The sequence below is a fragment of the Aythya ferina genome (genome assembly GCF_964211825.1).
Source record: "Aythya ferina genome assembly, chromosome: 1".
Lineage (NCBI taxonomy): Eukaryota > Metazoa > Chordata > Aves > Anseriformes > Anatidae > Aythya > Aythya ferina.
The window spans coordinates 68,179,018-68,203,685 of record NC_140296.1 but is presented as its reverse complement, the minus strand read 5'-3'; the positions used below and the strand labels follow the sequence as shown (position 1 = coordinate 68,203,685).

The window sequence follows — 24,668 nt, the reverse complement described above, 5'->3', positions numbered from 1 at the left end:
CAGTGCTTAGTGCACACCACCCTGCCACAACTGGTGCTGAGAGCTGGGAAAAGACTGCGTGTCCCCAGCTGACCCCTGCTTCTTCCACACGTCTGGCCTTCCATGCATTTCCCAGAGAGAGTCAGAACAATTTCTTTGTGCTGGAGTTTCAGAGAGTGCACTGTTGGGGTGAGAGGAAATTTATATTTTTGCCTATGGGGCCAGAAGCCCTGGTTTCTAAAGGTGAGGTCTTGTTTTGCTCACGTTCCTCTCTTCTTTCTCCCTTTCCCCCCCCCCCCCCCCAGAAGTGGTACGTGGTGCAAGGAGATGTGGCATGTGCCTGTCCTTCCAACACAGGTAGGGAGAGCTGAGTGCATGCTGCCTCTTGCTGTGGGCACACTAGTGGGGGTCTCTGAAAGCTGCAGCAGCCCTTCCACAATCCTTGGGATCTGTGGTGCAGGATGCTGCCTTGCGCCATCCCCTGGTGCAGCTCCTGGGCTTAAAGCCATCCTTCTCAAGCAGCCTGAAGCATATGTGAGCCTAATTTTTTGCCAAAGCCAACCTTTCATTCCTGTATGGAGGCAGCAAGCGGCAAATCCGGGCGGGACGCTCTGCCCACGGTGTGAGAAGATCCTGTGGATTCCCAAGCCTGAGCTGAGCGCCGTGCATGTGAAATCTCTGCTGGTTGGACGGTGAGACTGGAAGCACGCAGGAGCGATAAGGAACAATGCAAGCGGATTCAAAAGGGATTTGGATCATTTAGTTGATGAGCCAGCAGATGGCAAATGCTGCTTGGTACAGAAAATGAAAAGTGATTAGTCTGGGAACAAAGAGCAAATGTAAGGAATGGGTGTTACATCCGGCACGCTGCTCAGAGAGAGAAAGGGGTTACCGTGGAAAAAAAAAATCATAGAAACCATCACTTCAGTGCACAGCTGCAATAAAAAAGGCAAACAAGACACTAGCCCGACGGAACAATGAGCTATAATGCACCAGGAAAGAGGCAATACAGTCCTCTGGAAGATGGTTATTAGGCCTCGCTAGAATACTGCAAGGAGCATGGGTCACCGTCTCAGGAAGGTTATGTTTGGAGCAAGGTGCATTATAGAGCAGCTAATCGGTAATGGTTTCAGTGATTTCAGTTCTGAGGCAAAGTTAAGAGGCTCATTTTGAGGGGTCAAAGAGACCTCAAAGAGATTTTAAAATTATAGTAATGATCGGCACAGTTAGCAGACAATGCTTAGAGTGCTCTGAGATTATAAAAATTAAGGAAGAGGTACTGAGCAGAGAGCAGAAACTTCGCAAACCGCTGCAGAAAAAGAAAGGATCACTGCATTTTGACTTCACTGAGTTAGCTGAGGGTGAATACAGCCTTGGGAACACTTAACTCAGGCCGGTGAGTGCATGGGACTCTCCTGTGGAACGAGCAGGAGGGCAGGAAAGGCCCAGAAAAAATAGCAAAATGGTTTAGGGGAACAATCCACTCTGCAGTGTTTCAGGGTTTGGTTTTGTTTGGTTTCTGCAAAATGGGATATAAGCATTTCAACTGCAATTACATGGGCTTCAGGCACCAGAACTACGCAGAAAATCTGTGCTTGGCTGTGTGGGCGTCAGAGAGAGGCTCCTGAAGTAAGTAAATTGATGGGGGCTCTGAAACTGCTGCTGCTGCAGCTGGGCTGAGCTGGATGGAGCCTGGATCTCCAGCCGAGCCCTGAGGTCCTGGAGCTGGCGGATACAGTTTGGAGTATATGGATTAGTTATACGGACCTCAACAGAAGGCCTGGGCTCCCTTCAGTTTGCATCGTGGTCTGAGAAGAGGTATGTCTGCTGCTTTTAGAAAAGGTTGGTTCTTAAGGAGCATGTTGTCAGGAAATAGGTGGTTTGTATGCAGGAGCCTCCTAACAGAGAGCTGTTTGCTGGGGATTCAGCTCAGGTCATGATTTAGCCTTGCCCTCCCTGTTGATGCTGGCAACTCCGTAAAAGGGAACACAAGGCAGGAGCAGGTATCAGCTGCTGGCAAAGAAGGACCTCAGAGACAGATGTGGGATAATCTACCCCTACAGAAACCTAATTTTTATTCTCCCGTAGTCAGATGCTGGCTTAAACTCTGAAACCCCGTCTTTATGCTTCTTCCAAAGTTTAGCATAATTGTTCTGAGTGGATATTCCTGTGATCCATACAGCCCATCCCATCCTTCTTTGAATCCTGCAAAGTTCCTGACCTCGGTGCTTTCCTGTGGTGATACCTTCCACTGTCCAATTACACACTACGTGACGGAGAATTTCCTTTGATCAGCTCTGAATGCACGAGCTCTTCATTTTGCTGAACATTCCTTTATTCTTGCGTTATACAGCAAGGTAAAGAGAAGTGTCTGAGACATCTTCTCCTGGAGTATTTGGTATTTTATCTTGCTGAGTCCCTTCTTTTCCATCTCCTTTCTGAGATAAACAAACCTCAGTCTTTCCATGCTCTTCCTGCCATAGTCCTGTCTCTGCCTCCACTGCCCACTCACTTATTCTCACTCTCTGACCTCCACTCATTCCTGCAGGATCTTTTGGAGCTCGCAGAGGGGCATGGGCAGTATGCCAGGTGAGAATTCAGCATTGAATGGTATAAATGGAGAATATTTTCTGCTTTATCCACCGTCTTGTCCACTGAGTAGCCACACACCTTGTTAGATGCTTGGCTTGCAGCTGTACCCCGAGCAGATGTCTTCAGTGAGCCGTCTGCAGTGCTGTTTAGGCAGCTGGTGCTGAGCTCTTCACCTCAGACCTTAATTTCTGTAGCCACCTTCTCTCTGGCACCTCTCACAGTCATGCTGTCTCACTTCATTTGGCAGATATCTTGCTACCCAGGCGGTCTGCGTTATCCAGCAACCTGACCTTACCTCACCTTCCTTATTACTTCTTTTTCTATCACGTCAGGAAGAAAGGTCTTACCCTCATTTAAAAAAGGCCTTTTTAATGCTTCTTTTTGCTATCTGCCTGCTTTTATGCCATCCTCAAAGTATTCATGGCTGCTTTTTCATGTATAAGTAGCTCTGACATGGTTTTCCCACACTGCCCAAGCAGTCTGTATGGGATGAGCTTTTCCATGCTGAAGTGTAAGGTTACTACTACTTTGTAGTTGTTCTGACCACCTTAATGCCAAGTTTTCTGGTTTTACCTCCAGGACAGAGCGAAGGGCAGCAGGGCAGGGTAATCTGGAATTACACGGTATGTCCATGAGAGGTGCTGAGATCACAGAATCACAGAATCATTAAGGTTGGAAGAGACCCACAAGATCACCTGGTCCAACCACCCCCCTACCACCACTGTCACCCACTAACCCATGTCCCCAAGCACCAGGTCCAACCTCTCCTTGAACACCCCCAGGGACGGTGACTCCACCACCTCCCTGGGCAACCCGTCCCAGTGCCTGACTGCTCCTTCTGAGCAGAAATGTCTCCTCATTTCTTACCTAAATCTCCCCTGGTGCAACTTGAGGCCATTCCCTCTGGTCCTGTCACTGGTTACCTGTGAGAAGAGGCTGACCCCCAGCTCCCCACACCTTCCTTTCAGGCAGCTGTAATTCTGATGTGAGGCATTCCCTTTTCTGACTATGCTTCCTGGCTCATATGGAAAGCTCCTTGGAAGGGCAAAAATAATTCATGTGGGATTAGGCAGTGACCTCCAAGGCTGTTGGGGAGCTTGGCACTCAAATGCATCTCAGCCACATAGAAAATCCCACTCCCCATCCTGTTATGACACTGCAGAAAGCTTTCTTGCAGTTTCAGAGCTGTGATATCTCTCACATGCAGTTGTTGTGGACTGTGGTTTTTGTACAGGATCCCTGTTTGCAAAGTACCCTTTTCTTGAACTAAAACCAAAAACATTCTTGAAGTAGAAAAAGGAATTTACTTCCAAACATTTCTTGTTCTTTGAGCCTACTTCATACCACCATGTTTTTCTGTGTTGTCTGGATAAACCGAGGTGTCTTTCATATTGGTATATAACATTGAAAATGGATAAATTCTTGAAGGTAGGAAGTTGGGAGCGTATTAGGAGTGGACTGAATGAAGTTTGGGAGGGTACCCGAAGAACATCACCTGGGAAAGTGCCACCATGCACTTGTTTCTGCTGCCTGACTCAAAAAGGTGCAGCAGAAATGCTGGGAGGGATCTGTCCGGTTACTTTTCGAGAGAGCAACTGGGATGGAGAACAGTTTGCAGCACGGCTTAAAATGAGAAGGAACCTGGTGAGTGGAAACTCGGTATTGCTTTAATGAAGGCAGTACAATCTGAATGCCATCGTTTCATTATGTGCCAGTTGTGCCCGACACATGTTTTAAATTGGCACTTGTAAGGCGAATGGAAAGGCAAAGAGCAGAGCTGGGCTGCAGCTGGGTCACTTCTGCTTCTTCAGTGTAAAATCCTCAGGACACACACACACACACACAAAGCTATAATCAAAAGTGAATTCTGGGTTGCTTTCAGGGTTCCAGCTGCCTTCTGTCGGCTCAAAGCACCCATCTGTGCTTTGATAGGAGCTTTGTGATGTGGGTATCAATTTACCCCTTTCCTATTCTCAGAGACCGACAATATAGCTTCATCCTCTTCTTGTGGCTTTGTGTGGAAGGGAAGGAGGAATTTTGTGAGACTGTGACCTACAGCAGCATGACAAGACAGAGTACATATTTTGTGTACACCTTGTTCATTAAGTTCAAATCCTCCACTCGGACAGTGTTTTGACTCAGCTCAGTACACAGCAAAGTCTACCATATTTTATTGTGGTTAGAAAATAGAAGCTCGAGCTAGATACCTGAGGACCTAAGCCTAGGTCCTTAAATCTCTCCCTAGTCAAAATGTATGTTCTGATGAAATGAGAACAAGTTACGGCTGCTCCATCTAAACCTTTTTGAAGCTTTTACTCCAGGCAATGTCATGAAGAGAGCTATAAAAAGAATCCACTGACTCCAGATTGGCCAGTTTACAGCCACTTGCCAAAACAGATGATCCCTTCATTTTTGTCTTTGAAGTTTAAATAACATTTATCATTCTTAGAATCATGGAATCATGGAATGGTTTGGGGTGGAAGGGACCTTAAAGCCCACCCAGTTCCACCCTTCTGCCATGGGCAGGGACACCTCCCACCAGACCAGGCTGCCCAAAGCCCCATCCAGCCTGGCCTTGAACACCTCCAGGGATGGGGCAGCCACAGCTTCTCTGGGCAGCCTGTGCCAGGGCCTCACCACCCTCTGAGTGAAGGATTTCCTCTTAACACCTAGTCTAAATCTTCCCTCTTTTAGTTTGTCCTATCCTTGTCCTATCCCTGCCTGTTCATGTAAGAAGCCACTCTCCATCTTTTTTATAAGCCCCTTAAAGGTACTGAAAGGCTGCAGCGAGGTCACCCTGGAGCCTTCTCTTCTTCAGGCTGAACATCCCCAGCTCTCTCAGCCTTTCTTCACAAGAGGTCTTAGCTTCCTCTCGTTTCAGGTTATCAGTAAGTTTTGGATGCCAGTGAGAATTACTCCAGTGATCGCACCAAAGGACCATTTTCTGGCTGTTGCCAGTGTGGGATGTGCAAGATGGAGGTAAGGATGGAGCAGACATGCTGTGGATGGAGTCGGGTCCTCTCCTGACAGAGAACCTGTTTATGTTAAGAACAGCTTGCTTGCAGGTTCTAGCAAATAACCTGCTATGCTGACCTGCAAACAGAAAAATACTCTCACTGCTGTCACCTGGTTCAGCTGTTTCTTAAGAGGTTTTCCTGGAGGCACTCGATCTGCCTGGGTGGGAGGGCTTGCTGCCGGCCCCGTATCAGGTGCTGATGCTTTGGAGTTCACTGCAGGTGCTGCTACTCGCCTGTTTCCAGGAGGTTTCTCCTCATGTGAAGATTTTAAATTGTTTATCCAAGTCATCCAGAGCTCTTCACAGATGATGGCCTTGTGCCTGGTACAGGGCTTTGTACTCTGGGTCCAGCCACCTTAAATGATGTGATTTGTTACAACACTGAAACCCTTAACTGGTCGTAGCTCCAAAATCTTGATTTTAATGGTTCTTGAGAAGCTCAGTAGCAGTGAGAGGGCTGGGGATGTCTTGTAAGGCAGTTTTTCAAAGACATGCAGCCTTTTCCCAGCTGCTTTTCAAATTGGATATACTCCTTGTGCTTAGTGTCTTCTTTCTGCTTTACCTGGAGGGATTTGCATATCGTAAGCTGTTCACAGCATTGTGTGACCTTTCTGAGGGAGAGGGGAAGGGAAGGGAAGGGAAGGGAAGGGAAGGGAAGGGAAGGGAAGGGAAGGGAAGGAAGATCTGTGTCTCTAGGACTATATTGTCTATTGTTTTACACTACGTGTAGGCATATGTTACGAAGTCAGAGTTCTTGACATATGTAACCTTAGCTTCTGATTTGTAATGCTGGTATTTGAGAAATGACTACAGAAAATCAGTAGAAACTCACACTGTCGGGAGCTGCATAAATGGTCCTAGGAGACATTGTAACTGTACATCTCTACTGGTTTGTAATTCCTTATGGGACAGGAGATTTGTACGAATTCCTACCCAGAGAGTTGGGTAGCCTGGCTTTCATTTTAAGAAACATCCACACATGCTGTTGTTTTCTGCTGGTTTCTGTTCTTACTTTAAAGAAAACTAAGAGGGAGTCACGTTATTGTAAATGTGGGCTTGGCACAAACGTGAAAGGGCCACAACAGGGTCTGCATTTCAGCAGTGCTTGTAGCAAAGCTCCCCTTTGTGCTTTGTCTGTGGGCTTGCATACCTAGTAAACAAGGTCACAGCCTGTTCTGTTTCCGAGTAGCAAATACGACTGCCTATGCACACTTTCCTCACATTAAGACCAGAAACTCCACTAGAATGCAAAATTTCCCCATAAATTGCTTTTTTTTTTTTTTTTTTTTTTTTCTTTTTCCCTTTTAGTGCACTTATTCCATCTTCAGGTTTTGAGTTCTCTCTCTCTCTCTCTCTCTCTCTCTCTCTCTCACTCTTTTTATTTTTTTCCTTTTGGTTTGGCTTTGCAATTAGCTCTGACACCATTCAAACTGAAGCCCCGGAGCAGTATTTTTAGCAAATAGCTGTCCACGAGACGTGGTAAATTCTTCATTACTTTGCGTCTTTAAATCAAGATTGGGTGCCTTAATAAAAGGTTAGAATTCTCTTCATCAGGTTATTAGCCTTTGATTAAGGAATCCCTTGATGAAACCTTATGGCCCGTGTTTTCCTGGGAAGTAAGACTAGATCATCATAATGAGCCCTCCAGGTCTCCAGCTCGGTGCTGCCTGACTTCTTTCCTGACCTTGAATTAAGCTGAGAAGGTTTTTGTGGAACAAACCAGAAGTGAAATCCTGCAAGATTGCTTGGCAGGGTTGCCAGCAAGCCGCAGCGATGTGGAAGGAGGGGAGGCAGCACCGAAGCACGCCGTCCCACCCTGGCAGAATTGGATGGAGCTGCCTGTGGTGTGTAGGACTGAGCTGAGACCCAGGCAGGGTATGGATAACGTGTGCATGGTGGCAAGTCACAAAAGCAGAAGGTTTCTGAGGAAGCTCACTCCTTCTGGCCTGCCCCAGGACATCCAGCCAGTACCTGCCCTGCTGTCAGGAGCTGCTCAGGAAAATGTGATTTCCCCAGGAAGAAGAAGGAAAACACCTAGCTCCCCTCCCGCCTACCTGGGGAATCAGATGAGCAGAGAAAATGGCTAGGAGGTACCATTCTGTGAAAAAGTCATGTTAAAGCATTTTGGCTTTGGCAGAGCATGGTGGAATAAGTAATTCAGAGGGAGAACAATCCTACATGGGAATTTTTCCTTTTTCCTGGTACAAAGTTTTCCAAAGACCTCTCCTGTGGAGAAGGGCAGGTGGCTTAGTTTGGAGCACAGGCAGCTGCAATGGGACCCAGAGGCTGCACCACAAAACCAGGCAAATTTTTCACTCGGAACAAAGGTTTAAGAAAGAGACAGATGAGACGTACTTGAGACGGAAGGATGTTGATTTCATGGTTTATTGTCACATTAAAAAAGTAATCTTACTGATGAATTAATATTTGCTTTTTAATATAAAAGTGCTTATTCTTACAAATCCTTAAGGCTCATTCTGTTACATTACAGTAGGATTTTTCACCATCCCAGAAACTGTGCTACATGAGTTTTACATGAACTGTGGACATAGCAAAATCTCCAAACAGTAAAAGAAGTCGTTAATAATTTCATTGCCTTTGTACGCATGAACCTGTTCAGTCGTGTGACAAAATTTAACATGAAGACAAACAAAAGCAAAATTTTCTTGTACTTTCTAGTTTGGCTTGGAACTGATCCCCATAAGATTTCTGATTTGCTTGAGTGACTGGAACCAATACAATTGTTTCTGAATCTTAATTTTGTACTTGTACGGCAAAAAGGAAGGAGTGAGACAGACAACTGTTACAGATGTAATACCTACCCTATGTTTCTCACTACAGAAAAAAAAAAAAAAGAAAAGGAAGGAGTACCAAGCACAAGTGCTGTTCATACATGATATATTTGTTTTGTAATGTCCCTATCTTGTACTTTTTCCAAGGTAAAGCTCCCACTGAAGCCAACATAAGTTTTGCCTGAGGGAGGAATAAGACCAGGGCTCTCACGGGGAATATTTTAGATTAAGTGGTTTATTATGTTTTTGTCTCCGAATGGAAGAATGAAACAGGTGAAAGTTACTAAAGCTCTTGTTTGTATTGATCACAAGTGGAATATGATTTGTGGCATATACTATAATACACAGATAAGAATATAAGATATTTATTTTTAATCATAATTAGAGCTATATTAGTTGGATGGGTGGTAAATTTGCTATTTCTACTTAACTTTTAGATATCTATTTACTGTAAAGACCTTTTTTTTTTTTTCAATAATTGGGTCAAAATGCAGTAACTAAAAAAATTACCTAATGCAAAAGATAAAAATAATTTAAAGTGTTCTGGAGCAAGGGGGGAAATGCTAACTGATCTAATAAATAAGGCAGTTTAAAGCATTTGTGACTGCTACAGTGATATATGTACATATCTTACAGCATAAATTACTGTACAGAATACTCCGTTTATTAACCTGTGTAAACAATATTGCCTGCAATGTAGGGATGTGTTGTGGGATTGCTCTCACTGGAAAGATAAACTGCTGTAGCTTTGGCTGGGTGGGCGAGGCTTCAGGAGGAACACCCTCGGAGAGAAATGTAAGCAGTGTTATATGAGATGCAAATAAAGCCACATTGTCTTGAATAAATTTATTAAAAAAAAAAAAAAAAAGCCAGTGTTTGTTGCAAAAAATGAAATATGAAAATACACAAAAATAATTCTGGTTGCTATCTGACCCTTTAGTACCTCAGCTGAACAGGGGCTCCCAGTTGGCTATGTGAAAGGAGGGGTGGAGAGTCACAACGTGGCAGCACCCACTGTTTGCTGCCCACACGTCCAGCACATTCACCAAGGGGACTCTCGGTGGCTGGACCTCACACTGGGACTGCTACATCGCTGTTTCAACCACTGCTGCTACCCTTAGGAAATGGGAAGGGAGTTATGGTTACTGTCATTATTGCTGCTGATTAGGTAAGTAATGACAAATTTAAACATCCTCTTATTTTGGCTGCCCTTTACTCTCTCTTTTTATTTTTTATCTTTTTATTTTCCTTGCCCACCCGCAGTTTGGTTTGGTTTTGGCTTCTGTACGATGGCAGCTCTTTGGAAGCAAGTCTGTGGCTCGCTCCCTGTAGGGTGCCCGCTTTGACAGGACCCCTGGTCTGCAGGCATCACTGCCACCCAAGCTTCGATCAGTAATGAGCACAGGGGGACAGGGAGCTGCCCTAGGTGAAGCACGAGTCCTTGCACAGCCAGGTGTTGTTGCACTGGTTATTATCTCCATCCGCTGTGGCCAGCACAGAGGCCCCGTGTGGAAGGCCTGGCTTGGCCGTGGAGAGGAGCCCTGATGCCTCTCAACTCTTCTGCCTCATCTCCTGGAGGAGCTGCTATGGCACTGGCAGCATGCAGGCAGGCTATGAGCTCTAGGTGGCCTTGTGTTGCCTGCAGATTATTCTCCGTGGATAAAACTGCAATGTTGTTCGAGTTCTTTCGCACAATTTGTTGAATTTCCATAGAAACATTGGCCTCTTGTGGGCCGATGGCCAGTCTGATCTCTTTGACCATTGACGGAAACACTTCCTTCTGTTAAAAAAAGCCAACTGCACTTTCAGACAGCGTATGAAAAAGTGCCTTTGAGTGTTTACTAAACTGTAAAATGTATTTTCTGGATATTTCAGTAATCTTAACAGAAGAAAGGTGCACATTCAACCCTCAAGGAACTACTTTGGATTTGGGCCTAGTGAGTTAGAGAGTGGGCTAGGAATGGTTCAAGTCCGAAACACATGCTTTAAACACCTCAGAAATAAATTTATTTACCTCATACATATTTTCCTGCTTGTCTGCTCCCTCAGCCATACCCTGCCTCAGCCTACCCTATGGTATTTTACCAATTTCAGCAGGTAGTAACAGGTACAATCATAAACGTGGGGTGGGATTTGTATTGTCTCTGTTTCTGAGCTCATCACGTAGACTCCCTCTATAGCTAGTGACAGAAACAAGTACAAGTACTAGGGTGTGTTTCTTCTTGCTTATTGTAGACTTTCAGTACAGGATGAGGTGAATCCCACCTTCTGTGATTAAATAAGGACTTTTTTTTTTTTTTTTTTTCCTCTTCCATTCCAGCTTCTATTGCTATTTAACCCCAGAGAGTCATTACAAGGCTGATTGCATGGTCTCAATGACCTACAGGAAGTCCTTGGACAGGTGTGAGGCTACCAGTTCCTGCTGGTTCTACTGCAGGATCCCAAATTTCAGTGCTCATTCAAGCAAATCAGTAACACCTGCGCCAAAGGCAGCTGGCCCCGGTGGCACTGCTGCAACCCCTCCAGCTGCACTGCTGTTGCACTTGGGGTATTTGAGTCACCAGCACAAAGGCTTTGGGTCCCGAGATTAGTGGCCTCTCATCCATCTGCTCACCTAAAGAAGAGCTGGTCAGACCTTGTGCATGGAGTCATCAGCACTCCCCGTCTCCTCCTAAGAAGGGAACTAGTTTCTTGCTAGCAGTAACGGGAAGAAGGTGGGTGCTAGTCCCACCAGTAGGGTGCAAACAAGAAGAAAACAGAAAGGTCCCGAGCTGCTTGGAGCAGCTCTGCTCTGTCTCTTGTCCTGCGCATCACCAGCCCAGGCTGGGAGATGGAGTTGGGGATGAAAGCTGTGGGGCAAGGGAAGCTACAGGGAGAGCAGACTGTGTGACCAGGGAGGTAAAACAACAGGGTGAGGAGATGTAAGGTGCACTCGTGTATTGATGATGGCAGTAAAATATGTGATTTCATGGGGAATGCCAGAAGCCCCCATGCTACCATGCAGCACTTTATGTGAGCAAATGGAAGATGGACTTGTTTGTCATGGGTGAAGGCAGACTCCAAAATCTCAACTGCAGATGAAATTGTTCTTTTAGAATACCAATATTTTTAGGCATAGAAATGGGAAAAAAGACTAAGAAGGGCCCTTACTTTGGTAAATCTTATCCACATCTAGCTTGTTCCCACAGGAAACATTTCCTTTCATGTCTGTGGCTAGGGTGAAGATTCCATAAATAAGAACAAAAAGACAAGTAGTGCTAAGTAAGGAAGGATTTGCTCGTACTGCCTGAATAAGATGAACAGCAGTAGAAACATTTTGTTGATTTGACTGGTGTTCAGTTCTTGCTGAAGCGTTTTACTGGTGACTTCTAGAGGCAACGTGTCAGAACAGAGCATGGAATTTAACCCTGTGACAGTGGTTAATGATGGCATGATTTGGGAAGACAACGTTGTCCTCCAACATACCTGACTTCCCGGACCACATGCTGGTAATGTACATCACTAACAGATGGATATTTTATGAGAGGCACTTTTTTTGGTTTTGTTGTTCTGATAGCTGACCAGTCCTCTCTGCAATGCACCATTCTAAAGGACAGCATCTATTGGTCTGGATTCGTTTCAAGCCAGATTTGTAGTAACAAATTTGAACTTTTCTGAGGCTGTTCTGAAAAACACTCTTGGTGAGACTGAGAAGGCAAATTTCTTTTACAGAAAGACAAAGTGTCTTATATACAAAAAGAATTTGCAGTTCTTAGGATGGCTCCCCACCACTTGGTTAACCTACACCGTTTGTCCCAGAATCACTGTTGTGGTTCTTGCTTGCTACGAGGATCAAAGTTACAGATACTCTGGGAATGGCAATTTCACCTAGACTGTGACTCTATGACTCCCCTCAGTACTAAGCACTAGTTTTATATGCTCTGGCGCTTACACTGAGAGTTTAGATGATATTTAAGGAATTTGAGGGTCTTGTAGCTCTGGACTCAGGGGTGAAATTCATCCAGTGTGCTTAGCAGTTTTTTCCATAGCTCTTCTGCAGCACTTCCCTTCTGAGGATGCAATGTGATTTGCAAACACTAATTAATACTCATAAAGCCCTATGAGGCAGATAAATGTTAAGTACCCCTGTGTTAGTACATATGAGAAACATGAGACCTGAATGCCTCATGATCCGTGCTGTTCTTTATATTCACTCCCCAAAAGGAATATGTGCCCTGGGACAGAGGAAATCTCCCATTTTTTTGTCATCCCCCTGTTTTCATTGGACCCAGTGAAACCCTTTCAGGGTAGCAGGGATGAGTCTGGGATTCAAGCTACACTGTGCAAGATGCAAGTTACACAGATCAAGAAAGAGAGCAAACCTTGCTGTATTTTCTGCTGGTTTTGTGGGGGAAAGCAAGGCCCTTTGCACAACCTGTGGGATACTTGCTCCATGCGCCAGCACGTTGCTTGAAAGGCAGCTTGGGCTACCAGAGAAGAAAACATCCCTGAAAGGGCACTCATACCTCAGGACTTCCAAGAGCAAAGGAGCCAGACAGCAAGCAAGAATGACTTAAGAAACATCTCCAGCTGAATCTCAGTGAGGAAAGCCTTTTGAAGGACTGATAGAGCCTTGGATACTCCAAATCTTGGTATTTATCCTCCCTGTAGCTTTAGTGAGGTGAGGGCAAACAGGGCCTACGGTAACTTTCCCAGTTTGTTAATCAACCTTCAGAACAACTGATAGCATGGCAACCAGTAAGGCTGGAAATGGAGTCTCGGCCTTAGAAAGGGCAACTGGCAGCTTTAGGGGAGACATTAAAGTAGCCGAGTCTTCATGCTAACAGTATTGGGTGGGAGAAATTGCTCTCCGGTTTTCTTCACAGGCTAGGCATAAGATCATCCAAATGCTTTTCTAAATGAATTCTGACAAATTTATCTGTGGTTACATGCCTTCCCAGCCCTCAGTGCACAGCACATAAGCTAATGTAACAATTATAATTATGATACTGATCAGACCTAACAGGCCTTTTTAAGACATGAAAATCAGACTAATTCTCTAGTTTCAAACACAATGAGTTCAAAGATGTGATGTAAATGCTAACAGAAAGATATGAAAACGAGAGGCATGTTAGGTCTATGCCAGCCAAACCCCTATCGTTATCTTAACAAGTTCATATTCTTCAAGCATTGTTTGTATTTCTATTGTGCCAAGAGATTTTATTCTTTAGTTTGAGGATTCTCCCTGGAGGTGGGGAGGGAAACATTGCTATTGTTGTGAAAAAGAAACATTTCTTTTTGACATATTAAGCATTAAGCAGATTATGCAAAGGCAAGGCATATTGCAGAGGGAGAAGTTCTTAATATAGCTTTGACATGAACCCATGACCCCCCAGAAGATTTAGAAGAGTTAAAAAAAAATGTATTACTTTGACAATCATCTAATTTGAAAAAAAAATCTTGTAGAAATTCTTGGAACTCACCCCTGTTATTTACATAAAAGTCAACCTTTCCTGCTTAAAATCATGAATCATTTAATGTCGCATCTGCAGGGTATCTGAGACAGATGCCATTAATCCAAGTCATTTTGCAAATTCCAATTTCATTTGGATTAAAACCTACAACGAAGTCAGTGAATAGTATATACTGTACACGCGTTAAGGCTGGTGACTATAGAAGTCTCTTGGGTAGATAAACAAAGCACAGATTAGCCAGGTCTAAGTATATGCCCTCATCTAGGGAAAAAAAAAAAAAAAAAAGATATCCTGACATTTCAGTGATGTAGATTTGAATCAGTAGCCATGAAAAATGGTTGAAGATTTGTATTACGAAAGAGATACTATGGCACAGTCCCGAAGGTGCATTTCTTATAAATTAATTAGCTGCACAAATTATTTTGATAACAGTTACTGCAGTTCTGAGGTGATATGGCTGCTCAATGATGAGTACTTGATGATCAATGGTAGGCACTAGTAATATCCTTCATGCTGAGTGATTTTTATTACTATTTAGATTTACAGTATATACATACATATTTGTATCTACACTTAGGGCTTGATCTTCTTAACTTCCTTTACCTAAGGTCTTCTGTTCACTGAAACCTCTTCCTTTGGAGCCCTGTGATATTTGGATAAAAGAAATAGGCAAGCAAGGAGCTGGGGTATCCTGCCACGTGACAGGGGGGACTCTGCTTGACTTTTGGCCACACTTGAACCTCTGCATATAATTTGTTCTTATCTGTCATTCATGCCACTATGGAATACTATAAATGATTAAGGCCAAGGGGTCTGTATGATCTTGCTGTCTCTGAGGATCCTGTAGGCTGCACTGCATTTCTTGCATTCACCTGCAATATATAGTTCCTTTGAATGCATTCCCATTGCTTTACCAGCCTCTCCCTCCAGGCATAATCCTTTTAAGTTTGTACGGACTAACTTCTTACTTTCACAAAATGAACCTGAAAATGTTATAGTGTAAAGAAGCCTGCATGTTCCTGGACTTTTACAACTGGTTGAGAGAAGTAAACATCTCTCACTGAGCCCCAAAAAAGTCCTTGGACTCCCTTGGTCTCATCCAGAACACACAAAGCACCTTTGAGTCATGTTGAAATGTCTAAAACTATTCAGGTTCTTAACGTGGAACATCTGCTTAATTGGATCAAATCTAAAAGCTGCATACTCTTTACCAAATCTGGCCCTAAGAAAATGAATAAAGTATTTGTTGACACCATGTCACATTCAGCTTCAGTCATCTAAACTGCAACAACCATTATACAGCAAAATAGCCCGCACGGAAGAGTATCCTAAATAACCTCTAGAAAACACAGCTGTAAGAAACCCTACAGAAAGGAGGCCAAAACTTCTAATCCATTTATGTCCACTTGGTTTAACTGGCTGCTATTTTATCCTGTTACACCACCAGAGGTTAAGGCTTGGTTGGGCTCATCGGACAACATGGATGATGCCAGCACAAGACCTAAAAAACCACTGTGTTTTTCCATGGAAGCAATGGGTATTTTAGCTGGAGTAATTAAATATTAGAACCATGTACAAGAAAGGACAATCATCTGCAAGAGATCCTTAGTACTTGGAAACACGTTACAACAGGACAGCATTAATTCTTGCATTTCTTTGTGAAGTTGCTTGACATATTACATCCATACAAAGAGTTCATCGTGATTAAGAAAAATATCCCGATCTTAGTAAAATAAACATGCTTCAAAGTTCCATACTTGAAACTCAAATGCCACGTGTGCAATAAAACTAAACTCCATTTAAGGCAAGGAATATATGTCACGTCTAAAATTTCTCAACATTAAATAGCAACAAGGGCTCCCAAACCCCCAAACTTATCTGAAGATAAACATCATAGGCACCATCAAAGAAAAGAGAAGCAAATCTAATCGGAATTTCACTTTCCTGATCTGAGGAGAAATCCCACAGTACCTTCATATGGTATGGAAGCAGCTGATGGAATCTGCTGCTGCTAGTCGAGTACATCATGGCAGACTTCCACAGCTGGAGATCAGGCAAGTAATAAACAGAAAAGGCACTGACCAAGTTCTCCACGATACTCGGGACCAAACAACTTGTGTTCCTTCTAGGGCGGTTGACTGGAATTAAGAGTGCCTGGAGGACTTGGAGGATGTGTATTTTGTCATTTAAAGGCAGGCCCATGTCCACTCTTAAAGCCAGCCACACTATAACACTCAAGTCTGTATTAAGAGGTTACCACAGCCTGAGCTCAGGAGTTCTCCTGGGCAGGATCCGAGAATTGACCAGCACATAAAATTGGCCTGGGATGGCTTGGGACTCAGCAGTCCCTTGGAAATTACCCTGCTGAGCTGCTTCGAAGAACAGAGTGGTGTGCTGAGTCTGAGCAATAGCTGCAGTTATGGTAAGTAGCCTAGACAAAAAAATGCACATATGTAGGGCTCTGCATGTTCTCAAGCCTTTAACACAGGGTAAATACAACCTTTGTTCTACTGAGCAAATGTGACACTTTGTTTGGTATCTTTTTTTTTTTTTTTTTTTTTAATGCATCTCTTCAAAAATCTGGGAGGAAAAAAAAGGCAGCAGAGACCAATCAATCAACCATCAATATCAGTGGCTACTTCTACTTGTATCTTCTATTGAAAGAGTTTTTTGCACTCATGTTTCCTTAATATATTTCTAAATTAGAATAGGAAACAACAGTCAAAGGGTCCAGTCAGTGACTTGGACAAGAATAATCCATTGAAGTCATCAGAGCTGCTGACTTGAGTAAGGGCTGCAAATCTGATTGCAAAGCAAGCAAAAAAAAAAAAAAAAAAAAAAATTTCCAGTAACAGAGGAAGAAAACTAAATGTGTCAAAACCACTGAAAATGGACACGAATGCACTAAATGCAAACACAGTTGGTATGAACTGGCCTTGACCTCAGCTGACCCAAATTAAACTCCAATCATTGTGGGATTAATTCTTCTGGCACAAAAAAACATAGCCTGTCAACAGGAACAGAAAACATCCAATAAATCAAGAAACATTAAAGCTTCGTTGAGGATTATGGATGAAGAGTGAGAGGATTATGATAGGAAACAGTTCTTAGCCTGATGAGCAGCAAACTCAGCTTCCCAGATAAAGGAAATTGCATGTAACGTTCCCGTATAGACTAGAAGAACAGGCTGTGAGCTTCTGCTAGATGAAAAAGATATGAAAATCAAAATCTGTAAGATGAAGCCTTCCCATGCAAAGCCAACAACTCTTACAGATATGTCTCTCTGTCTGTATGCAGCTGAAATTAACACATTTTCTTTACTAAGTGGATTGCAGGTTGCCATATTTTTTCATTTATCTATTTACTGTCAGTAACAGAATGCAATTTTCCACCACCTCTTTTAAAAGTTCTTGCTATCAGCATATCTGCTTTCAGGCTTTTTGCCCGATACTGCAGGTTGTACTGTTGGTGCGGAGCTGAACAAGAGGTAAAGTTATTTAAAAAGACAGGAGATAAAGAAATGCATGCAATTTGTTGAAAGTTATTGCACATGAAGGAATGCCGTCTTTCTCCAACTTAATGCAGACTACACAACTCCTCTGCATGCCCGCCCCAGTGGGGAGGTTACAGGGAGATGGAACATTATTGTTGGAACTTCTGTGAAGTGTCCGTGCTCGCAGTAAAAGTTCTCCATGGCAGAGATTTGCCCTCATTCATTCCAGTTCAGGAAAGCCCTCGTATATGTGCTTAAGCTCTACTGAAGTCAATGGGATTTCGGTACAAGCTTAAAGGTAAGAGTCTATTGAGAGCTTTCCTGAACAGGGATTTGTGCTTATTGCACTTGGTTCAATCAACCCATGAGATTTTGGTTTCTGAGTTTTTCAGCCCGTGAACAGAAAAGGTATGTTTTGTGCATCAAGATCAGTTCTTCTAGTACTTCTAGCGTATGAAAATGTTTGGAGAGCGGTACAGAACTATTCATTCTGAAAAGACATCATTGTATATTGTACATATGCACAGATACATGTCTACACTCGGAAAAATTTTGCTCAACATTGAAGAAATATTCACCTTTGTTTGGATCAATGCTGTGGTTGACTATTTTTGTAGCACAGTGTCCAGAATAACTGAATTATCCATGAAAGGTATACAGTCCATGTGAATGGCACACAGTCATTATGACAAGTGAGCGCTATTCCGCACCCAGTGAAGTCCTTGTTGAGTGTACTGAACTAAATGCTCCATACTGCTGTGCAAGGTGATAGGTCCCATCAATGCATCCAAGTCATTAAAAAAATCTACAGGGAAAGAAAAAAGATTCGGCATCAGAAGAGTGAAGCTGTATTTGCTACTTGTCAACCTTTAATAGATTTTATTCTCTTGCAAATTGAGTCGAGCTGAACGTTTCATGGAAATGAAAGTTTAGTGCTGGTGAGATTAATTTTAAAGCCCCGTGGTTCATGATGTTACAGGCTGATGCACAACAATTTTCTTTTGAAGGAACAAAACAGTGAGTTCTTCGGCTTTGCCTTTCATTAACTTCCATTGTCTTGATAAAGCAAACAGATGCTGGGCAAGATTTATTCCGAGATTAAGGACAACTAAATGTAAAAGTCTAAACACGAGTGTTTGTCTATACATATACTAGATATCCAAATACCTTGATGGACAAATAGAGACCTCTATGACATGTTCATCCCATCCTAAGTAGTAATTTGCCTAGCTAGCCACGAGGGACTTAATTCAGTTGCCTATGCAGAGGCACATAACGCCCGTTTGAGATGTCCTCAGGCAGTTGATACATACAGTTTGGGCTGGCAGACCTAACACAGGACATACATGAGACTTCTGGAGCAGCAGTGTAGGAAAGGACACCTCAAAAAAAAAGGGCATTTGCTACTGATAGTTTGGAAAGTGTATTGTATCCCTCTGTCCTCTTTGGGGTGAACTGAGCAGCTCTTTGAGCTCTGCTGCTTGTATTGAACAAAGCTCTATCAACTGTAATGGGAGATTAGGCCCCCGGCTCAAAACCAGACATCTACACTTAGGTGTCCTCATTTTGATTTGAATCCTGCCCATGTCTCTGTCTTAAATACGTAATTACATAGCCTAAAAAAACAAGGAATATTTTATCATCATCAGAAGATGAGGCACCCACTCAGGGAAAGCAGCTCAGCTAAGAGAATTTTGCTTTGAAGAGGGAGTGAGGGCACCTCATTCCCATCTGTGTCTGCATGGGGGTAGGGTGGGTGCGTGGGTGGAGAGGTGTTCATTTCTTCTGCAGAAAGGAAGGGTGCTCCTGGCTTTTGACATGGTCTGGTTGGATGCATCCTGTCCAGATCTATGACTTTGGGGCACAGAAAGCTGCCTTTATTCTCTCAAACCTTTCTATCCAGAATTACTTAGATGGCAGTGAATACTACACGCAGCTATGTCTGTGACCTGTCTGCCCCCAGTCCTGACCAGCTGCAGAAGGAAAAAAGAAGTTGGTGATATAAAGATGCTTCGGAGTGACATAGCTGTCAAAATTGCATTTTGGGGCAATTTTGGGACAGACTAGGAACAGGCTGAAGAAAAATAATCACCTCTGCAGTCCTACTTTGCAGATAGGTTTCCTATCAAAACAGTTATTTTTGTGATCAAAATCATGTGAGATTCTTTTAGAGTAGACCTTTGCCTTGAATCACTCACCTCTGTTTTCCTTGGCCAGGTTGTCAGCCATCTCCCAGTAGTCGTAGCTGTGCAGGATGCTGTTGGTGATGCTGACGTGGTTGGCAGCCATCTGATGAATGCGCTGTGGGATGCTGATTATAGGAGATGGGGAAGGGGCCCCTGTGCTCCCCTGGGACCCTACAGAGCTGACTGGAGAAGGGCTAGGGGACATGGGTGATGGAGTTCCTGTGCTCCTGAAATCAGATGTTAACACCATTAGTTAAGAGGATGCTTGTTTTAAAAACATGTGAGTATCAGAACATACTGCAGGAAATATCTGACAACCGATCTGATCTAAGCTTCCGTGTGACATGTGAACTTACTTTCCACTGGTACCCCAAGGAGATGGGTTCTGGGCAGCTTTTGATGAATTCTGTAAAAGAAAAATAATTCATAATACACATAACATGTAAAACGATAAAATGAAAAACAGTGAACAGCATAAAAGTAAAAAAAAAAAAATGTAAAAAAATGGTGTAGGTAAGTCTTACAATGCAGTAAAGCCACTGGGCCTGATTTGGTGTTGTGATGAAGCAGTGCTGTAGCACAGACTCAAATCACATCCTATTAAACACCCAGGGTTGGGGCTTGTTAGGAAAACATGCTAGTTGATACTGAGCCTTTTGACAGAAATCCTGGGTGTTCAGAAGAAAGTGCTGTTAGGACTCTCTGTGAGGTTTAGGCTGGAATTTATTGCAATAGAGAAAACCAGAAAACCAAAAGGTCACTCAGTGTGCATATCCCTTTTCCACCAGTCATGGAACTTCTACCAGAAACCCAGAAACATTTTTTTGTTTTTGTTTTTAAAAAAGGATAGCTAGTCATATAGAAATCCTAAAACACTATTTATCCTGCTTGCTCTCCTGTGTCCCATTCTACTGTTTAGCAGTTATGAGAACAGATCTGTTTCAGGATTTCAAGGCTGAATTTTTCTGAACTTCAGTGCTAGCTTTGGGGTTTTGTTGGTCCGGTGCCAGCAAGCCTGCATGTCACCTGGCATTATCAGTGATATTTCCATACACACAGTGATCACATCCTCTCTTAACCTAAGATGGACACACCACCTGAGCCTCTCTTCAAAAAGATTGTTTACTCAGTTTTGACGCATTCCCTGAATTCCCTCTTGTGTTCCCACATCTTTTGTGCACATGTGAGAACTGGCTATGGTATTTTAGTAGTATTCACATCAGTGCTGTGTGGGCCCTGGCATCCTTCCTGCATTTTGACACTGGGCATTCTACGTCGCAGGTAACTGGTATGAAAAATTAAACTTGGAGTGTCCTGCAGTGGGCTCTTCCTTCAGTGTTATTATTATTATTATTGGTCTGTTTCAGAACTACTTGCCTTCATCTTTCTAGTGTATGAGAAACTGAGTACGTGTAATTTACTTACAGATTTGGAGGAAGGAAAAAGAGAAAATCAAACTGGAATCAAGGGTACTTCCAGTGTAAATTTAACTATCCTCTGCCTTATTGTACAACTTCAAAAAAACTCATGTTTTAGATGTTTTACTCCAGCCTCTTTTCAATTCTGCACCAGAAGGGTGCAGTAAGGATTCTGAAGAGAGTGCAATTGTTATAAGAGACCATCTCTTATCCCACTTTTCTTACTGCTACCCATTCTCCTGGTTTCTTTATACTCTGGGATGCACCTAGCTCCTGAATATCTGTGTCTGCTTTTTAATTCTCTGTTGCTTTTTATTTTTTTATATATATAATGGAAATAAAATACTTGAAAGTATATTTATTTTTTTTCTTTTCTAAAATAAAAGTATGTCAAATTTTACCTGAAAATATGTGTGACATGGTTCGAAATGTTTCTTTGATTGATAATATATGTGGAAGTTCTTAATGTAGTCAGCATTTCACATCACTTGGTTTTGAAAGCTTTTAGCTACCAAATATGAAATGAGTGGAGAATTGGCTTGTTTTCCACTGAAAATTATAGCAAATGGATTTTTTTTTTTTTCATTTTTTACTTTCAAAGGTGAAAATACTTTCTAATGTGAAACTACACTATCATTACATCGGCAGGAGCTTTGCAAAAAAACAAGCTTATCTTGGCTATAACAGAGTAAAAGTCCATTTTATGTTTGCTGTGAAACAGTTTCTGTCGAAAGTAGGAGACATTTTACATGGTTGAGAGCCTGACCATCCTGTTCTTAATGCAGGCATTCTCTGAATTGGTAAAGAAAAATAAAGTGTTATAATGGGCACATATTTCTTTCCTCTGAAATCAAGTCATTGTTAGAAAAACATAATGTTGAATTATATATTGCTAAATTTTTAGAAGCAATTACAGTGACTTCAATTTCAGTTTGACAATAACAGATCTGTCAATTTCCTTCACTGTCTTTTTGTGTTTAGAATCTGGTCGTGAATGTTTGTGCTTGTATTTGAAATTTTTTATTAACTAAATGTCAAAGGATGGATGTTTTTCATTTCAAGGTATATTCTTCTGAAAAAAAAAAAAAAAAAGAGTCCCATGTTTAAAGACAAATGGTTATTCAGGTTCCCAAAACAGTTTCTCTTAAAACATTTGTATGTACATATTTTTTTCTTATTTTAAAGATAGAGGCTATTTTTCTGTTTGTAGATCAAACGCTGGATGGACTGACTGCTAAGAGGGCTCCATCAGAAAGGTTTTGTTCTTGAGTTACTTTCAGAGGAAAGCTGTCTGTCAAATAAAATACATTGAAATATGCAGAATGACTTCTTGCCTTATTCACAATAACTAGGCTATGGTACAGGCAGAAAGTGGAGAAGGAAGGTAGTACAGGTGGAGCAAAACAGGAAGGGGAAGCCAGTAGTTCTGGCAAGTTCAAGGCAGGTGGTTTGGTTGCCTTCTGATGCTCTTGTACGACTGAAGTCAGTGTGGGCTCTTTTCCAGTTCCTTGGGTGAGAACATGTCCCATTGCACTGTCTTACCTATGGACGCTGCTAAGTGGAAGCCCTGCAGCTGAGGACTGATCTGGATCAAAGTCATCACCCCACAGGAAGTCTAGTGGGATGTATAATCCTGGAGGGGATCCTGAGAGCAAAATCTCCAAAACCTACTCACAGCAGCGCAGGATAGCACTAGATAAGTGATTAAGAACAATCTGAAAATGCCTGTTTGTTGGTACGATAAAGTTCTCATCCTGAAGGGACTTGACTTGTATATTGTCTTGTGAAGGCAATATAACTAACTAGAGACCAAGTATTGCCATGGGAGCCTGTAGTAATACTTCTGCTGACTTGATAGGCCAAAAACTAAACTCAGCACAGCTATTGTTTTTTTTTTTTTTTTTTTTTTTTTAATAAAATGCTGTATTTACTAGAAAGACACACTGATTTTAAAACATCATTAAAAAATGTACCTTAAAATACTCAATAAGTGCTTTCGAATACTTGACAGCATGGTCTCTCTTGAGTCGGAACATCCTCCAGTACAGAAGGGCCAGGCAGCGGTAACTAGAACAAAAGGGAGAGCAGAAGGTAAGGTGTGCCCCCAAACAGGAATCCTGGTGAATTGTCTTAAATTCCCCAACTAACAGGCAGCAGAAGGCTGGCGGCACCCTGCTTAGTGTTGTTATCAGCATGCTGCTAACAGGGTGCTACGAAACCCACTGTGCTCAGCTGGCCTTGCACAGTTGGGTTACAAGGCCTTGACCCTGACTAGGAGCCCACGCGCTTGGCCAGCCTCACCTGTCAAAAAGTCATGGCAAGCCTGGAACCCAACACGTATATCTTATTTATTTTTTATTTCCTTCCTTGTTGCAAACGCAAAGGCAGCCTTTTGGGGTGTCTTACCCTGGGACTACAACAAAATAGCCTGGCACATATATAAGGAACTGGAGTCGCTCCGGGATCCACTTTGTGCGCCCCCAGTCACCTCTTCCAGCAGATGGAGTCAGCTGGGAAACAGGCAATGCCTCGGACCTGTCTGGAGTTTGTGGGGTAACCTCCAACGTGGGAGGCCAGGCTGGAGGCCATGGAGGGGGTTCGGGGCCATTCCTATGCCTCCTGCCTGGTTTGCTCCCTGGATGGAGCCAGCAGCGGGCTGAGAACCTCAGCGTGCCCCATGCTCCTTGGTAGCCTGCAGCTGCCTTTAATGCTATGTAATTAAACAAGAGTAACGGCTATTAATTCTACATAAGGATAACTGATAATCAGTGCTTAATTTTACATAATGATAACTGATAATCAGCATTCAGGATGCACAAACTCATGTCTTCAGTACTGGATTTAGGCGTGCCTGTCTATTTTCTGAAACAAGAATCACCACCACCTCTTCACAGTCAGATTTTTTAAGCAGAACGTGTGGGATCGCACCACAGCAGCACAGCTTTTGGAACAAAAAGCCGATGTGTTGCACTTCTCCTGTGGCCTTGGAGGCCCTGTTTGTAAAAGCGATATTGGGTCTCCGAATTGCTGGGAGGCTTCAGGCGGGCAGCGCGGGGCTGTGCCCTGCTGCCCACCTTCAGGAGCTGCCCAGACCTCACTAAACCACCCCCAGGGCAAGCGGCTCTCCAAAAAACCCCAGCCGGGCTCTCTCGGCCGCCGGCAGCCGGTGACTTGCAGCCGCTCGCCGCTGGAGGACAGCCTCTGCTCAGCAGACGGAGGGCGCCTGGCAGCGGCCTCCCCGTCCTGCGAGCTGCCTCGGTCACCTTCACAGGTGCGGGCACATGCGGCTGCTGGCTGCTTGCTATTTTCTTTTTTCTTTTCTTTTCTTTTCTTTTCTTTTCTTTTCTTTTCTTTTCTTTTCTTTTCTTTTCTTTTCTTTTCTTTTCTTTTCTTTCCTTTCCTTTCCTTTCCTTTCCTTTCCTTTCCTTTCCTTTCCTTTCCTTTCCTTTCCTTTCCTTTCCTTTCCTTTCCTTTCCTTTCCTTTCCTTTCCTTTCCTTTCCTTTCCTTTCCTTTCCTTTCCTTTCCTTTCCTTTCCTTTCCTTTCCTTTCCTTTCCTTTCCTTTCCTTTCCTTTCCTTTCCTTTCCTTTCCTTTCCTTTCCTTTCCTTTCCTTTCCTTTCCTTTCCTTTCCTTTCCTTTCCTTCTTTCCTTTCCTTTCCTTTTCCTTCTCTTTTCTTTTCTTTTCTTTTCTTTTCTTTTCTTTTCTTTTCTTTTCTTTTCTTTTCTTTTCTTTTCTTTT

At 43.0% G+C, this 24,668-nt stretch overlaps 1 protein-coding gene across 3 annotated transcripts in view; it reads right to left on the bottom strand.

Annotated features, from left to right (window-relative positions):
* Window positions 1–7,942: 7,942 nt before the first annotated feature.
* The window catches only part of AFF3 (ALF transcription elongation factor 3), a 337,349-nt gene continuing 320,623 nt past the window's right edge, over window positions 7,943–24,668 (bottom strand). For all 3 annotated transcript variants that reach the window (XM_084526939.1, XM_084526940.1, XM_084526941.1), the window contains exons 18-21: window positions 22,903–22,996; window positions 19,868–19,917; window positions 19,524–19,738; window positions 7,943–18,130 (exon numbers count right to left, since the gene is read on the bottom strand). In XM_084526939.1, coding sequence (XP_084383065.1) covers window positions 18,009–18,130; window positions 19,524–19,738; window positions 19,868–19,917; window positions 22,903–22,996 — 481 coding nt within the window. In that variant the 3' untranslated portion in view covers window positions 7,943–18,008. The remainder of the gene's footprint in view (window positions 18,131–19,523; window positions 19,739–19,867; window positions 19,918–22,902; window positions 22,997–24,668) is intronic.